This window comes from Nothobranchius furzeri, chromosome 15, assembly GCF_043380555.1.
Source record: "Nothobranchius furzeri strain GRZ-AD chromosome 15, NfurGRZ-RIMD1, whole genome shotgun sequence".
Classification (NCBI taxonomy): domain Eukaryota; kingdom Metazoa; phylum Chordata; class Actinopteri; order Cyprinodontiformes; family Nothobranchiidae; genus Nothobranchius; species Nothobranchius furzeri.
Window position 1 is genome coordinate 33,988,767 of NC_091755.1, and position 18,095 is coordinate 34,006,861.

At 40.5% G+C, this 18,095-nt stretch overlaps 1 protein-coding gene and 1 long non-coding RNA gene across 3 annotated transcripts in view; one reads left to right on the plus strand and one right to left on the minus strand.

Annotated features, from left to right (window-relative positions):
- On the minus strand, positions 1-10,236 carry dalrd3 (DALR anticodon binding domain containing 3). Of its 2 annotated transcripts, none has more exons than XM_015967500.3 (13): positions 9,851-10,236; positions 6,753-7,060; positions 6,355-6,662; positions 4,278-4,336; positions 4,072-4,173; positions 3,840-3,904; positions 3,698-3,756; positions 3,542-3,624; positions 3,328-3,454; positions 742-800; positions 515-631; positions 338-406; positions 1-267 (listed from the first exon to the last, which is right to left on the minus strand). In XM_015967500.3, the coding sequence occupies exons 1-13, from the start codon at positions 10,082-10,084 to the stop codon at positions 148-150; spliced, it is 1,710 nt and encodes a 569-aa protein (XP_015822986.1). In that variant the 5' UTR covers positions 10,085-10,236; the 3' UTR covers positions 1-147. The 2 variants fall into 2 exon arrangements, with proteins under 2 accessions (XP_015822986.1, XP_070401300.1); XM_070545199.1 differs by having other exon boundaries at positions 178-267; positions 338-380.
- The window catches only part of LOC139063394 (uncharacterized), a 15,248-nt gene continuing 7,131 nt past the window's right edge, over positions 9,979-18,095 (plus strand). The window contains exon 1 of the long non-coding RNA XR_011516755.1: positions 9,979-10,100. This is a non-coding gene — a long non-coding RNA (uncharacterized lncRNA). The remainder of the gene's footprint in view (positions 10,101-18,095) is intronic.

Below are 18,095 nucleotides of genomic sequence, written 5' to 3' on the forward strand. Positions count from 1 at the left end.
GTTAACGTTTAAAATGATTGTTTTCCCACTGATCACAGCTTGTCCACCAGCTCAGACAGGCAGGTGAAATCTTCTAATTAGCTGCAACAAAAGCCAGAAAAGGTGTGTGGCTGAAGCTGACCGAAGGGTGGGAGGACCGTGCCGAGGCTATAGCTGCCTGATGGGGGGGAGGTTCAGGGTCTCCAGAGCGCTGTGGTAGAGTTCCCTCAGTGCTCGCAGGAGGTGGAGACGACAAAACATCTGGTTAAAGAGGTGAGGCAGCGGCTCCTGGAAGGAGGAACACGTTAGAGACGCGTACGAGAGCTACAAGACGCGTAACGTCAGAGCGTGTTCTCACCCCGAGCACGTGGACTCTGTTGTAGTACGAGCTGAAGTCTTTACTAAGAGACACAAGAAACTTACAGATCTAAGGAACACAAAGGCTGAAGTTACATAAAGTTTCTGCGTCTTTTTTTTTTATTTTTTGCCACAAAAAAATCCTTTTAATATCAACAATTCATCTATTTATTAATACCTGCTCAGTCCTAATGTTCACTCTGGCTCCGCCCCCTTCACAATCCAGTGCCTGTCCTGATTGGTCCAACAGCTCGGAGAAGGGAATGAGGTAGTTGAACAGGAGAAGCCATTCACCCTGAAAGTAAAAGATTCAGTTATCGCCTGGATGCTAAAATCTTAACGATCCATCAGCTGAGAAACATAAACACAAATCTGAATAAATGAGTCTCTCTTATTAAATGTCACCTCTTCTTTAAGAGCAGAGAAGTCCAGCTGGGAACCTTCAGGGATTTCTGGGTAAAGACCTGAAGATGAAATGGTAGAAAAACTAATTTTATTAAACGTTTAGGCTAATCTACATCAGTGTTGTTCAAAACATTATAAAGAATTTACTAAAGTATTTACTTTCTGGTTTATTTATTTTTACACATTTATTATAGCTGCTATTATTAGTATATAATTATTATAATACGCTCCTTCAGTCTCACTATTTATTTTCATTTCTAAACCAGTGCAAACATGTTATGTAATGTTGATGATGCTGCTTCAGATTTAGACTTTTACCTGCGTCTCAGAGCTTTTTCTTCTGTTTTGTTTTTATTTATTTTTATACATTTTCTTCAGCCCTCACCTGCATTGGCAACAGAAAGTAACCAGAGGTAATTTAGCGAGTCACAAAGAGCCAGGGGCCTCATTTATCAACCGTACTTACGCACAGATCTGTGCGTATTTCGTGCGTCGGCACAAATGTACGCATTGTGTGGTATTTACCAGTTTGTGCGTGAAAATGTTCCTACATATAAGAACAGCTCTGACCATTCATAGAAACTGCATCTAGTGGTAGAACGGGCGAACAGCAGAACTGAAGGTCTCAGTCATCCGTGCGTGTTCCTCATCCACTAATTTTATTTACCCAGTCTGTAGTTATGTCGGTGGAAACACGGCTTCTTGCATTACCGGTGCTAAAACCAATAAAAGACACTTGCGACCAACAGGAGTCTGAAATGATATCGTGACTATTTTGTGTCATTTGAGGATTTAACAGAGCGTGCACACTGGAGGGAACGCGCTCTCTGGGAGGAAGAAATCCTTCTGCTATGCTGTGGTGTGGGAGCCTTTGTGGCGCGACAGACAAACCTCACAAATCTGACTTCAGTTCATATTTTATTTTACAACTACGAGAACCCCCAGAACCGCCACTTGCTCGCCGGTCGTACGCGCAGCCAGACTGAATGACAGCTCAGAAGAGGCTGAGGCTGCGCTCTCAGACAACATTTCCAAATGAAACTAACTCCAAATGGAACAACTCCTTAAATGTAAATGAGAACCCGCTACTCTAACCGGGGTAACTGCAGGTTTAAGGGAGCCAAATTTAAGACTTTTTAAGACCACTTTGACCAAATTTAAGTAAATTTTTTAATTAAATTTCTGCTATAATTTCCAGCTATTGCCTGGAACCGGTGCTAACCACGTCGCGAACGTAGGATTAGCCATCCAGTTACCATTAAACTTGCACTTCCCCATGGCGCAAGCTCCCACTAGCTTAACCAGCTAATGTGCTCATCCAAAAATAGCCCCCTTTCACAACCAACTGAATGTGTACGGTTCTGCTTACGCCAACATCGTACACAATCAATGCTCATCACTAACAAGAAATTCACAAAAATTTTATAGAAATAAAATAATCTAGTTTATTGGGTCTTTGGTAATTTAAGACCTTTGGAAACTGTATTTAAGTATAATTTGTCATTTTTAAGGATTTTCAAGGCCTTGAATTTGGAAAAGTATATTTAAGACTTTATAAGACTTTTCAAGGACCCGCGGACGTCTACCATTTATCAAATTTATTCTTTTATTTATTGTTGACAGGAACTTCTCCTCTGTCCCGACCACGTTTGTAACCTCTGCAACTTCAGCAGCCAGTGTCTCGATCTCGCTGTCAATAAAGTTTTTCTTATTTTTTCTGGGGAAAAAAAACCCCAGGGAATTCCCTCACGTGCCGAGGACGTTACTGTATGTAAATGACGGTGAACAGACACGAGCACCTGGGTACAGGTGGGATTTATCATCAGACGATTGTGTAGGAACACGTACGAGAGGCCGCCGCACGTTTTATAAATCAGGAGTACACACATCCTAAATTTTATTTGTAGGAAGGAATATAGGAACGTTCATACAAACATTTTGATAAATGAGGCCCCAGGATTCTTCAACGTCACAGAGAAATTCGCATTATTGGCCCTGCCCACCTTGGCTGGCGACCGCAGAAGCTAACTATTAGCATGTTCTACTCCACAGCATGGTGAAACATGTTCAGACTTGTGTTTTTAGTGGAGATAAATTATTGCATTTTTTAGCTAAGAAAGAAGAGCGAATGAAGGCAGCGGAAGAGTCACATTGCTGTTAGCCAATCAGATGTGATATCGGGCATATCATGAATAATAATGAAAAGACTCATAATCCTGTCGTTTTCTGCTAGATGAACAGATCTGTTGGCAGTTACAATGTCTCTGGCTGTAGGGAACGTCCTCTCTGGGGACAGAGGCAGTTTAGTTTTGGTTGCTAGGCAACATGACGTATGCCGAGGTAAGGGTGGAAATTAATCCAAAGACTAGATGGCCCAATTTCACAGCCGTTCACTTCTGGTCTTCTCGGCCAACGAAGGACCAGGTGTCTGGTACCAACCAGTTGAAGGATGCTGCTCCTGAATTTTGACACAGCCACACGTCTCACTTACACGTCTGCGTGGGAACTCGATGCACCTCTGTACCGCACCGAAAAACCCAAACACGAATACACAGATTACGCCCTTTTTGATTATGAAACTCTCACCCTTCTCCACTCCTCGCTCATAGCTGTCAAACAGAGTGTGCAGTCTAGCGCAGTTATACATCACAAACACGCCTCCCCTCGGCCCTTTGGTTGACACGCCCCCTTCCCTCTGGACATCCAGCGTCACCTAAACAGATGACGGCAACACGTAAACACCACTGCTCCAGCTGTGTGACACAATCAAACTAAAAACAGAGTTCAGGCGCAGACTCACCGGACTTGTGTGAACCGTTGATAGGAGCTCAAATCTGACAGTGGCAGAGGTCATCACCTTGATGATGTCATCCCACGTCTGACCTAGAAGGATGCAGGGACACCTCTCATGTCCTTCAGTTCATTAAGGAACAGAATCTTTTAGATGTGGACTTACCTTCTACTTTATCTCCATATTTCATCTCTGAAGCCTCCTTCATCTGGCCTTTCCTCAGCCTGTGAGACAGCAGAAGGGACATTAGTCAACCGCTGAACTTAGGTTTGACTTTTTTTGTTTTTACATTAAATTGGCGTCTTACTGCAGGTACTGCGCAGCTGTGAGGAGACATCCAGGCGTCTTCACAGGACCACAAACAAGATGTCTCTGCAGCCCCAGGAGCAACGAAAGGTTAAAATAAAAACACAATAGACTGCTGTGATGTGTGTGTGTGTGTGTGTGTGTGTGTGTGTGTGTGTGTGTGTGTGTGTGTGTGTGTGTGTGTGTGTGTGTGTGTGTGTGTGTGTGTGTGTGTGTGTGTGTGTGTGTGTTACCTGAGTGTGTGTCGCTCCGCTGGCTCTCCACAACATTGCTATCTGCTGCTGGCGAAACTCATCCTGACAGGAGGTCACGTGTAAAGTTGTTGCCATGGCTACCTGAATAAAGGCCAGCAAAGGCGTTTTCAGTTAGCAAAAAAACAAAAAAATCATATTTTAAGAAAAATCGCTGTTTGTGTATTTTATGTGGGTGTTGGTCTCACTGTGCAGTCAGCTGTAGACAGATCCAGCTGTGCGAGGTGGGAAACGCTGTCCCTGTGGACTAGAAAAAAAATGTCCTTGCAACATTAAAACAGATGTTTCACAATTATTTATAAACCTGTGGAAAAGCAGAGTCGATTAAAACACAGGGTTTGCAAAACTTTATAACATAAAAAATAAACATTTTTAATTAAACTCTCCTGCTCATTATAGATTTCTGTAGCCACAGAACTGAACGGACACTCACCCGAAAATTCCACTACCTCCGCTCCGCTCCGGCACGAACTCCGCAGCAAAAACGGTCCCGTTGTAGTCAATCAGAGCTGTTCCACTACTGCGGCCGTGTGGCGCAGTGCGCCGCCCACCGTTCCGCCATCCGGCAAAAATAGGATGGATTCTATTTTTGCCGGACACCGGAGCACCTCCGCAGTCAATGGACAGAAATCACAACCGCCCAACAGGAAAGGGCGCAAGCACAGCTTCCGTTATTTCACAATAAATCGATAAACAAAAAGCGTTTTTTGTTTCATATGCACAGGTTTAACAAACTTTAACAACTATCAATGGCGGCTGAACTTTAAATGCACAAAAGTAAGCCATAAATACAGTTTCCACTATCTAAGTAGTCACACTTTGTTGATCCAAACACTGCTGATGTCTCAACACAAATGATGGGCAGATTAAACAGTTCATTTCGATGCTTCTCCCACACAACGGGTGTTTGGATCTAACTTCCGTGTTCATTGCTCGGACTGTATCGCAAGATCTCAAAAATCCCGCGCATGCCTGTTTGCGCACCTCAGGTCTCCGCACCGGAGCGGAGCCGTTGTAGAGCGGGTACCCGTAAAAATTGAGTTCGGAAGCGAGCGGATCGGAGCGGAGCGGAGGTTGTGGAATTTTGAGGTTAGAAACTGGAAACAATAAAACAAATGATGGAAAATGACAATTTTCTCAGAACTTTACAGATTTATTCCCATGTTTGTAGAAGGTTAGTGAAGTAAGCTGCACACTTAGAGATAAATACAACCTTAAGATGCACTTTAAAGGTGCATAAAGTAAGAATGACATCCTGTGGTCAAATATGGGTACTGCAGTCTGTGTTTCAAAACAAACGAGTGCACTTGGCCACTCCCCTTCCTGTTTTTCATGACGGCTGACAGCTACGATCAGCGCCAGAGTATTCTAGATGATGAGTGAAGACGAGTCACACAGTAAGTTGATAAGTAGATAAATACGTTTCAATGTACTATTGAGTTGTTTGTAACTTAAAAAGTAGCTTGAGATATATTAGAGTTGACTATTTGCTTCTTATTCAGTGTTAGCATTGTTAGCTCAACGTTAGTTCAAACTTTAGCCTCCTTTACCTGATATTAGAATAAGTGGCTTCTAACAAGAAATAACTTCTGGGTCGCTCCTGTTTACTGGCTAACGTTCTTTCAACAACTCTTCTGCCTTTGCTGATCAGTGTCAGATTACAAATGCTAGCGTAGTCCTTGTGCTAAAGACTTGGCAACCTTGTGGACTCACATGACTAGGTCTGGAACCAGGAAGTATGGAGTCAGGACACAAAATAAACAAAGACTACGTCCCACTTCAGTCGTTTTAAAAGGAGAAAAACTGACAATCCCCCAGCTAGCGGAGAAGGAAATCTGTTTCAGCGTTACTTTCCTTCCACCATGATTGAGACATTATAGTGATAATTTCACAGTAAATTTGTACTTATTGTACTTTTAAAGTCTGGAAAAAAAGGGCAGAAATAGAGAAAACATCAGGGTTTGTGGTTATTTCTTATGTAAATGTGCTCAACAGTCATAACTTCTGTTTCCATGGTTGTTCTTAGGTATGAAATTGTTATTTCTTTCATTTCTACGATCAGATTATTTAGCAGTTTTACTACAATGTGACTTTTGATGCCTTAAAACTAAATGGGAAAAATCTGGTAGATTATATTTATGGATTTTTCCATAAAAATAAATGTTTAACTTTAATTATCTTCTTGTAGATACTTTTATGGCCCCAATTTGACAAAATCAACATGCACTCAGTTGTCGGTGTTTACTTACATAAACATGACCTCACCTGTGCTGGTACCAAGGGTGGGGTCGTATCCCAGCAGCCCCTCCTCTTGGAAAACTCTTTTCAAGTTAATCCTTAACGCTCCCTCATTCTCCTCCTCTTCCACTTTCCTCCCTCCTCCGCTGGTCCTCCTGCCTCTCTCCGTTACCCTTTCTCTGTACGGCGAGTTCTCCAGCGCCTTGTGGATCTTCTCCTCCTGCTCCTCAGTGGTCCAGTTGGCCGGAGCTGTCGGCCAATCGATTCCAAGAGCTCGGAGGAAGCTGACCATACCGCTGTCTTCGGGAAGAACGGGGCAAAAGACAACTTCAAATCTAAGAAGGGAAAGAATTTTGACATAATCAGAATTATATTTAAATGATAAATTGATTAGATTATTTAAAGAAGAATAAAAGTGTCCACACCCCTGTCTGCTCATCACCGCCCCCATGTGGTCAGCTATCAGGACAGTTCTTAGCTGGCCCAGACTCAGTGTGTCGGGCGTGGGAGTGTCGGGTTTTGGGTGCAGGGCGGGACAGTTGATGACCACACAGCCTTCCCTCTGACTTGAGGGCTTCAGGTAGTCTGAGGCTCCAGCTGCCAGGACGGTCCTGAATGCTGCGACTCGATCCACCCGCAGCCTTAAGCCTTCACCCATCACCTCCCCACCGGCTACTGGGAGTACCCCAGTGCCACGAAGGGACAGCACTCTGGACATCACTGCTGGAGGGACCTGGTGATTTGACTTGAATTTATTAATATGAGTTAAGCAAAAAGGCTTTAATAAAACTAATCTGATATAAAATTCTGAGAAGGAAAATTAAAACTGTAGAATTTCTGACTTTAAAAATGCTTTGCTGAAAAACATTATGTTTTTAAAACAAAAAATATTTTGTGCTTTTAATAAAACATGAAATTAACACTCATTAAATACATTTTCCACATAAACAAGTACAGTTTGTGTGTATTCAGGATTTTTGGCACATCCTGTTGGCCCGGTTTGGACGTTTCTCGCATGGATTATTAGTTACAGCTGGGGGGGGGGGGGGGGGGTAGTGTCAGATCAATCATTATGAAACAAAAACATCAAATCAATAAAGGGAATGTCTGTCTCTGCACTGCTTTTATATCAGTCCAAGGTTTCAAAGGTCCTTTAAATTACAATAAATGGTTGAAACTTTCACATTTTGTTTTTAAGGCTCAACTGACTTGGATTTATTTTAACAGAGGAATCAAATGTTGTTTGATGAATTTTCCCCTTTGGTGTAAATATTTTATAAGTGCTTTCTGTGGGAAAGTTGCAAACTATTAATGCCGACCGGACGCATGAGCTAAAATGGATTTTAGTTACCCTGGGCCTTTCAAGGCCTTTGTCTGTGTGTGTGTGTGTGTGTGTGCTGGGTGCACGGCTGCTTCTGCAGTTTTTCTGGAAACTGAAATTAACTAAAATGGATCTCTTCAGTTGGTCTCTCAACACGATTGATAACATTTTTTCAACAATGAGAACGGGAGAAGGGGCTCCCGGATGCCCCTCCGGGACAGACCAGCTGTCTGTGGAGGATTCTGAAGATGTGTGGATATTCGTGGTGTTGGTGTCGGGTTTCCTGCTGATCGACATTGGAGGCTACCTGGCTTACCGGAAAATTAACGAGCCGTCGAGGAATACTGGCCGGATCCCGGAGCTCAGAGATGGATTGCACCGCGGTGTGAATTCACAGACTCACATAAGTGTCGAGATGAATCGTAAGCTTGGAACTTTGGCTGAGTTTCATTAATTGGCACAAAGAAGGATGCCATCAAGGAGAGAGTGGACGAATCAGCACGGATTGGGATAGATTAATGTCCATTATTGGGATTTTGAGAGGTGAGGACCAACAAACTGTAAGACAGAGATGAAATTATCTCTGTCTGGCCCCAAAACAATTTCTAATCGGAATCTGGCGCCCTTGAGCCTGCAAGGCTACAACAAAAACTACCCGCTCGGAAGATATGTGGGATGTGGCATCGCTATGGCAACTCAATTCTGTCTCCTATCCCAGCCTGGGCGGGACTGCGGGAAGGCCGCTGAAACGTTCCAGGGTCGCTGCAACCCTCCAACCCTCAATGCCCCTCCCCCTATCCACACTGAGGTGACATGCGCTGCTTATCGTGGCTGCAGGAACTGAAGTGGGGATAGTCCCAACCCACCACCCCACCTAGTGGACACTTATGTTGTGATGTCTGAAGTCTGTTGCATTTCTGTCTGAGGTGTTTTTTTGCAGAGCAAAGCTGCCCTCCTTATGGAGGGTAGCTCTGAAGAGCCTTTTTTTCCCTCCACCTGAACCAATCCTCATGTAACCCTCTGATCTCTATTAAGGTGGCGCGACTCAGGGTTGCGAATGACCACAGTCACTAATTCTTGTCATGTGTCTTGGCCTTGTATGTCTGATCTCTGAATTGTGTGTTTTGAAACTCTAATTTCCCTCTGGGATTAATAAAGTATCTTTGATTGATTGATTAAAACAACTATAATCCCCCCCAAAATATAACGGTAGTTGATGTAAAGGCTTTTTTCTTACATAAATCTTGACTCGTTTTGCATAGTTCAGTTGAGAAATAGTAAACTTTGGCCAGAAGTTCATCTAATTTTCTCCTAAATTCTACAATTATTCTTAAATATTTGAAGAAAATACCAAACTATGGCAGTGTGTGAAGTAGGGACAGAACGACATATCGGCCAGCCAATGTGCACCATTTCTATATATCTGCATCAGTCGACGTATCTTCTTAGTTAAGCTGATTTAAAGTCAGGCACATCCCCAGGCAGCCTGGTGCTGCTGCAAAATTAAATAAATGAATATTTATATTCTGCATAATAAATGCTCCAAAATGATTTTCAACAAAAATGTCTTTTTTTTGTTTACAGTTTTGAATATTTAATACTTGTTCAGTTAATGGATTTGTTTTTTTACTTTATTTAGGTGTCTGACTTTTACACTGAGCAGTGCACAAAATTAACATTTAACGGTTAGTTAAATTCTGAGATGAAATTAACCAACTCCGCTTCAGAAATTGTACGCATCAACTGATGTTATTAGTGACATTTGAGCATGCAAAAAAGTGGAAAACATCTGGATATCGGCCATGATAACTGGCAAAAATATCGACTGTGCATATCAGCTGATCATGTCTCCTACACATCGGTATCAGCAATAAAAAAGCAAAAATCAGTTGACCTCTAGTGTGACGGTTTATGAAATGTTCTCATCATAAAATACAATAATAGTTTTGAGATAAGAGGGTTTTGTTTAATAGAAGCACAGAAATGCACTTGGGAACTAGCCACACTGTATCTAGCCGTTAGCATGTCAATCTGTTCGAAGTAATCTTCGTTTCTCTAAACTGAGGTCATTCAAAGAGGTTATGTGCTGATTATCCATTAAACAACATCTTAAAATGTCTAATCAGTGGTGAATAATTGGCACAAAGACCTGAAAGAGGCGTTAAGGCGTTCATTAACCTGACAGGTGTGTCTTGAACCAACCTGTCCGTCCGCGAACAGCGTGTTTAGCATCGTGATCGGCGACAAGAAGTCCCTGTTTCGAAGGTTTTTGGCACTGCTCTCTTTGAACCAAAGCTTCTCCGGGTCAGGGAAAACCCTGTCGCCGTTCCCTTCTCTGGAATCGTGGACATTTTCACGCTTCCCTCTGAGCGCGGAGCTCAGGGCTCGGACTGTCGGGGAGATCCGCAGCGGAGAGAGCTCCTCGATGTTCTCCATCACCGCAGCAGAGACGGTTGAGTTTGCTATCAGCTCATTCACTTTCTGTCCATTCCTCTCCGGGGTCGTTGCTTCCTTTGAAGTACGTTCTGGCTGGGCGGCTAATTACTGGTCGATGTCAGATATTGACGTAAATGTGAGCTGCATTAGTTGTTTACTCTAAGCGGAACTAAAATGCGAATGTAGTTTCCGCCGAGATGTTTTTTGAATGGAACCAGTAGGGAGCCCTCTAGCGTGTAGCAGAGGAACTACAACCTTATGTGGACATTTTCAAGAGCATCTGGCTGCAGACATCAGCCAAGAGCATCTGGCTGCAGACATCAGCTGGCGTCTTTGCCGTGACAGGAAATGACGTATCCGGAAAAAAGTGTCATTACCTTCGCCGGAAGTCATTGCCTTTGCCGGAAGTAGTTTTTTTTTCTTGAATACGCTTTATTGACAAAGCACAAAAGTAGTTTGAATTTGTCAAAACCATACCGTGTCGTTTTTCTCTTCGATTTGTACATATTTAAGAGAAAAATTACACGGTGGGTCATTACCTTAACCAGAAGTCATTACTTTCACTGGAAGTAGTTTTTTAAAAAACAAAACTTACCGTAAAAAGCTTTTTATTTCGGATTTTTTTTTTCTCTTCAGATCTGGACTGGCAAACTTAAGTAACGTTGTAACCTGCGTTGCATGAAAATTGAATATTAAATCCCTTTGTTCTTCAGACAGGGAATTTTTATGACAATAGCACATACATACATACATACACACACACATATATATATATATATATGTATATATACACACACACACATATGTATATATACACACACAATAAAAGGCTGTAAAGTGAATTAAAAAAACATATGGAAAAAATGAGAACACATTAAACTAAGACTTTTCAAAATGTGCAAACAAAATAGTACTGGCTAAATATTCAGTTTTATTGTTAAGCGTAAGATGAACTTTTGACCTACACCAATTGCTAAAGTACAGAACTCCCAGAAGCAGTGAAAAACATTTCAGCAACACTCCTCTCTCACCAGCAACAAAAATTAGTTATTAAATATCCATAACACTGTCCTATTGTGTATCACAGCAGCTCATTGCAACAGAATTTAACTACTACAGCTGATAACTATTTAGCTAGTTGGTATTTATTTTGAGTGAAAGACAATAAAACCAAAGAAACACTTAATTTCACAACCATTTTATTTTGGGTACAAATGAATTTGCTGAAGCATGGCTTTCTCAGCTGCATATCGATTCATCCCCTCCCATTTTTCCAACACTTTTATTGTTACCTGAAAAACATGCAGGATTACTTCATCGTTGTCATCTTCCTCTGCTTATCCGGGTCCGGGTCGCGGGGGCAGCATCCCAACTAGGGAGCTCCAGACCGTCCTCTCCCCGGCCTTGTCCACCAGCTCCTCCGGCAGGACCCCAAGGCGTTCCCGGACCAGATTGGAGATGTAACCTCTCCAACGTGTCCTGGGTCGACCCGGGGGCCTTCTGCCGGCAGGACATGCCCGAAACACCTCCCCGGGGAGGCGTCCAGGAGGCATCCTGACCAGATGCCCAAACCACCTCAACTAGCTCCTTTCGATCCAGAGAAGCAGCGGTTCTACTCCGAGTCCCTCCCGGATGTCCGAGCTCCTCACCCTATCTCTAAGACTGAGCCCGGCCACCCTACGGAGGAAACTCATTTTAGCCGCTTGTATCCGCGATCTCGTTCTTTCGGTCATTACCCAAAGCTCATGACCATAGGTGAGGATTGGGACGTAGATCGACCGGTAAATCGAGAGCCTGGCTTTCTGGCTCAGCTCCCTCTTCACCACGACAGATCGGCGTCCGCATCACTGCAGACGCCGAACCAATCCACCTGTCGATCTCCCGATCCCTCCTACCCTCACTCGTGAACAAGACCCTGAGATACTTAAACTTCTCCACTTGAGGTAGGACCTCTCCCCCGACCCGGAGTTGGCAAGCCACCCTTTTCCGGTCGAGAACCATGGATTTGGAGGTGCTGACCCTCATCCCAGCTGCTTCACACTCGGCCGCGAACCTATCCAGCAAGAGCTGAAGGTCAGAGCTGGGTGAAGCTAGGAGGACCACATCATCCGCAAAAAGCAGAGACGAGATTCTCCTGCCACCAAACTCTGTTAAGGATTACTTCATACACTGTCAAATGTCGAAAAGTAACTTTTATACCAACAACTGCTGAAGACTGCGTTGTACCTCTGGAACAAGGACATCAAACACCAAGTCCAGAAACTGGAACTCTCTCTTCTTTATTAGTTTATCTATTCCTGAGCATGAACCAATCCGCTCTGTCAGCTCGTCAACGTATAAAACACATTAACATAATAATGAACAAAACGTTCCTCTCAGCATTAGACAACGGACCCAGGTGGCCCACTGACCATGCATCCACATAAATAAATGTGATGCAGCTTATTGTAAGTCAGTATACATTTACCTGTGCATCAGCAAAGTGGAACATCAGTGGCTTTAGTCTTTGCTTTAATTTAAGCGAGACACCTGGATTGTGCCAGATACATGAGGCCAGACTTCACTCTACCGCTGCAGAGATCCTTATACAGAGTCTGAGTAGAGACAAGAGTTAAAAATAAGCAACATTACCACAGAAAACAAGGGATTACATTATCCTATGTCCAATTTTAGAGTCTTAATTTATTATAATTAAACATTACCTTGATTTCCCCATCTGAAATCACTGCCTGGGTTCCATTTTTCAAAGCCTCGATTGTCCTGTAATTTAGATAAAAATACATCTTATTAGCAAATGAAGAATACAAGCACATGTAAGGAGTTTTGTCAGTGTCACTTGAAGAAGTCCGATATTCATTTTAGATCTATATTTAAGGCCTGTAACTCCTGAATGATTTGCAGCTAAATGTGCTTAAATCCGGTAATATTAATATAAACCAAACCCGATGAAAGCAGTCAGTCGACAAAAATATCTATTTTTTATAAGGATAGGATTATTCTGAAACAGAATCAGAAGGAGGGCGGCATTAATTAGAGAAGCGGCTACTATTTCAAAGTTATTGTACCTGTTGCAGGACACCTGATTTGTGCAACCACAGTAGAATGACCCAGCACACCACACACAATAACTGAAAAATATTTAGAGATATTGAAAGCTAAGCTTGTCCAGAAAATACATTTTATTTCTGGGTGCACAGGACCAGTTCCAGTGTGGGCCAGATGCTGAAAAATAAATTGATAAATCTGTCTTTTTTGAAGTTTCACAAACCAGAGGAAGGTTTCACAAATCACAAACTATGTTTTATGCATTCCTACAAGCCCAGAATAATCTAAAATAGGTTTGAAGAGTGTATGTATTGTAGGTTTTGAGCTAGAGCAGAATAAAAATGGTCAGAGTAGAGAAAAATTGGGTGTATTAGCCCTTTAGCCATTTCCCGAATCGGAAGCTAACTTTAGCCTCGTATGAAAACTAGTGATTGAAACCACTTACAAATCTCTGAAAATCTACGCTTTTTAATTAAAAAAGGGCATTAATAACGTTTCAGTCAAGTCAGTATTAGAAATCGTGGTCTTTATATCATATCTAAATTATATATAAAGTTAATATTATTACTTTAACTGTTTTAACAAACAGGGAGACCAGAAAAATCAAATAGCTAAGTTAAAGCTAAGCTACAATTGCTGATAGCTTTATTTATGTATCTTTTGTGTTAGCTAGCTTGTGATCTCCCTGCATTCGTTTTAAGACTGCGTGTTAATATTGATACAATTAGCTAAGAAACACGGTGCCTTTGCAGTAATTCTCTGGTAAAGCTTTAAAAGCTACAGTGCCTACATTTAAGAACTAAGAACGATTGCAACAATTAGTTAATTTCATCCTTATCCTTCTTTCTTTATCTACCATCCTTACCCTTACCTTTCCTCAACTGAAACCCGCCGAGTATGGTTGAAACAAAAACAACGTAGCGGCCGCCAAAAAAAGACCAACTTCCTGCCGAGGTCTTTCGCTCGTCGATTTTCCGGTAAAAGTAATGACACGCCATCTTGTTCTCGACACACCAGCTGATGTCTGCAGCCAGGTCCTACTCGACATTTTTGCTATATTTACGCTACTCCCGTAGCCATATTTATTATTACATGATGGAATGGAGTAGTTAGTTTAGAATAACATAAGAGTTACGTTCAATCAATGAAATAATCAATAAGCAGCCACAAGTCAGAAGTTATTACTATCACTACAGTTGCTGTGGCAAAACCATTTAGCTGTAATCTCAGTTTGCTATGTACAAACCTAAGTGTTAATTAATTATGAGCAGAACAAAATAGTTATGTACATGTACTCAAATTATTTGTTTATTTTCACTGCAGGGCAGTTATAGTATTCCCATGACTTTCAAATTAGTATGCTCACAGCATACAAAGTGCCAATTCTTATACAAAATGAATTTATCTAATATTATATTCAGGGATAAATACTATCCATATTTATGTTGGACAATCTTAATATAAATGAATTATCAGTTGGAAGATTTCTAAAGCTTTATTGTGAACAAGAGTTCTACCATCATTTGTTATTTTAAAATATATTCATTAAATATTATTTATCTTGAATTTTTCCATTTAAACCATATAATTATAATATATTGCATATAATTAAAATATTTCATTTATCTGATTAAATAAGTTTATTGAATCAGCTGTTGTGCTCTAACATGTACTCAGTTTTTGAGTAGCATTTTAGCCAAATAGGGTTTTTTTTTTGTATTTGAACTGTATTTTATTTATTTTAATAGTTTATACATTTATTGTGGAATCCAAATACATTAATGCTTTTCCCTTTTAACACAATTTTTGATTTTAAACTATAAACGAATCTACTCGTAAAATATTGTAACTAAATATATTTAGTTTATTTAGTTTACATTAATGAATACCTCCCTACCATGGGTTTAGTTCGCATTTTTGCCACCAGAGGGCGTATAATCTGATATGTTTGTAGCGCTGTAGCTAGCTGCTAAAACTCCTGTGTGTTCATTCTGTGTCTCTTCTAACTGCATTAAACGTCAGCAAAAAAGGTGAAACAACTTTCTTTGTAGTTTGTATAAATGAAGATTATTTTTAGGCTTTTCTGTTATTTTTATTTACTATACTGTTAACTATGGAAGCCCATTCCCGATTAAATATATATATATATATATATTAATTCATAATTATGACTTAGTATCTCATTAGAATGAAATAGCTATCTCATAATTATAACTTAGTATCTCATAATTATGAGATAAATAGCTATCTCATAATCTACAGTAAATGCCTATCAACCAAGTCAGGTTTAGACTTCCTGCTCATTTACCAGTTCCCACCATCTTTAGTTAACCACATAGCAGTTATAAATTGAGAATGATGTGAACCGAGAGCGATAACAAACTAACGCTGCTACATCTTAGGAATGCTATGACTAAATGTGGTTTAACTTTACTTTTCAATACTAAATGCCACGTAACCTTTAATATAACTGGAACACCAAAGTCGTCATGTGAGCTGTAGTTCACTAAAAATAGTGTGTTCATTTTACCTTTAGTTGGTACTAGACTGTGTTTCTGATGTGCACATTTCCCTTGTGCTAGGATTGCCTGATCTTTTTAATGATACACTAGGGATTTGCTGCCCTCTAGCAAATTCTTTAAAAGTCCTCAAAATGTGATTCAGTTAGTCTCTTTCCGGAGTATTTCTCTTATCCGATGGCACCATCTAGTGGCTGACAAGCATATCACACAAAAACTCTGTTCCTGTTTTTTAAGTTGGCGACTTCACGTTTCTTGTTTACAGTGTTGCGAGTAACGCGGTACAAAAGTAATTAACTACTGTAATGCATTGCTTTTTGCTGTAATGTGGTAATGTAAGGCATTACAGGGAAAGAAAATGGTCATATTTACCCGGTACAATTGTCAGTAACGCGGTAATTACAATGCATTTTTAAACACAGAATCAAGATGCGGGTTTCCTAAAAATTCAAGTCTCTACATATATGACGTCATTTATGGACTCAGCTTTGCGAGCATTCTCTGTGCAGAGAGGACACAGCGGCAATGGCTCAAATACTCCAGCTGCGTCCTGCGCGCAACCGCTGTTATATTCACAAAATCGCTCCACCAAAACAAAGTAATTCGTTTGCGATCGTTTATATTGGCCCATATTCTCTGGTACTTCATGTAATTTTCAGCTGAGTTCATAATCTGTGCGCCAGTGATTTCAACTCATTGCTGCTGGAGTGCAGCGCGAAGCTTTTTTATTTATTTTTTATTTTTTACGTTCGGTAGATGCCTTTGGCTGATTAGTTAGAAAGTAGGAAATCTAGGAAACAGTTTTTCTGAAAGACGTAGAAAGTAGGAAATCTAGGAAACAGTTTTTCTGGAAGACGTAGAAAGTAGGAAATCTAGGAAACAGTTTTTCTGGAAGACGGAGAAAACATGCAGCATGCAGGAAGGTTAGAGAGAGAAAGGGCAGGAAATTATTCAAATAAAATCAAGAAAACAAAACAAAGTGCTTGAAAAGAAAAAAGTAGGTAGATTCATCCCCAATACACATTTTTACCAGTGAAAAGCAATAATATATAAGCATTTTAATATTTATACTAGTGATAGAATCAGATCACCCCAGAAGTCAGTCCCACACCCAGGGCCGTATCGAGGCATTTGGGGACCAAGGCAAATATAGGCTTGGAGCCCCCACCACCTCACTCCCTGATCAGTTAATATAAGATGGCAGCGCTCTGAGAGTACAGATTGTTGTTGCTTTTATTTAATAAACAATCATTTTAAAGAACTGTTATTATATCTGACTGTTTTTAACAGCAATCCTAGCTCAGACACCACATCACCTTCCACATATATGTCATGAGCTCACTGAGCATCAGATTACCAGATTCATATTGAAGTTGTTTTGGTGAAAGTTACTTCAAGTAATGCAAAAGTAGTGTAATGCCTTACATTTTAAAATCAGTAATATTGTAATGTAATTAATTACTTTAAAATGAGGGTAACAAGTAATAAATAATACATTACAGTTTTGAAGTAACTTGCCCAACACTGCTTGTTTATAAATGTGTTTCTGTAGCTGACAAATAGAGCTAAAACACGTTGTTTTACAAGTATTAATCTCATGTCATGCTGTGTTTTCATATATTTATGTTTTAGAGACTTTCTTGTCCGTGAAAAGTTCGTCAACTCTGCATCAGCCGAGGTATTCCTTAAATTTGAAGCATCTAAGCAGTAGTCTAACGCTATTGGTTAGTTCTGGTCGGCGCTCAGTTTCCTATTGCACGGAGCTCTGCGGGGCAGGGGGCGTGTTTAGCAAAACAAAAAAAGACTTATTACTTTCATTATATCACAGTACATGACAAGATAATCACTTTTACGGATTTCTGAAAAATCATACATAATTTCTGAGAGGGGAAAACTCCAGAAAGCTACTTTAAGTAGGGTTTAATAGGGATGCTAGGTTTAGACTTAGTACATTTGATTTTATTTGAACATTTTTTTTATAAATAACAGTTGTGATTTTATAAATGTTAGTTCAAGTCTAAATAAAAGTTTTAGCTGGCATTTACTACGGCCACCAATCATTTTTTTGAGTGCATTAACTTTAGTGAAGGATCTAATCTAGACTCTTTTTTTCATATTTGGGATTAGGCTTAAGAAATCTTAATTGTTTGTCATTATTTATTGTTCGGTGGTGGTCATAAGCTTTTATTCTGGAGCTCTGGTCAGGTTTCCCAGTAAATAATCTCAAAGACAGATGGAAAATTCTGGTCAAAAAAGCTTTTCTTCACTTATTTCAACATATTTGTTAGTTTTCTATTGATAATAAATGAGAAGTGGCGGGTTATTAGAGGCAAATAAACTGGAATAACTGATAGCTTTACAAACATCAAGTTTATTGATAAAAATACAAGATCAACCAGCAGCAACACCGAGAATCCCCCAACAAGCTGCGTCGAGGCAGGTGTATT

Bases quoted from the DNA above. Each gene is read 5' to 3' on its own strand.
- dalrd3 (XM_015967500.3), bottom strand. From the start codon at position 10,084: ATGGAGAACATCGAGGAGCTCTCTCCGCTGCGGATCTCCCCGACAGTC. The intron at 3,455-3,541 runs GTGAGTCTGCGC...TCATCTGTTTAG, and splicing joins CAACGGTTCACACAAGTCCG to GTGACGCTGGATGTCCAGAG. The intron at 268-337 runs GTGAGAACACGC...TCCTCCTTCCAG, and splicing joins ACAGAGTCCACGTGCTCGGG to GAGCCGCTGCCTCACCTCTT.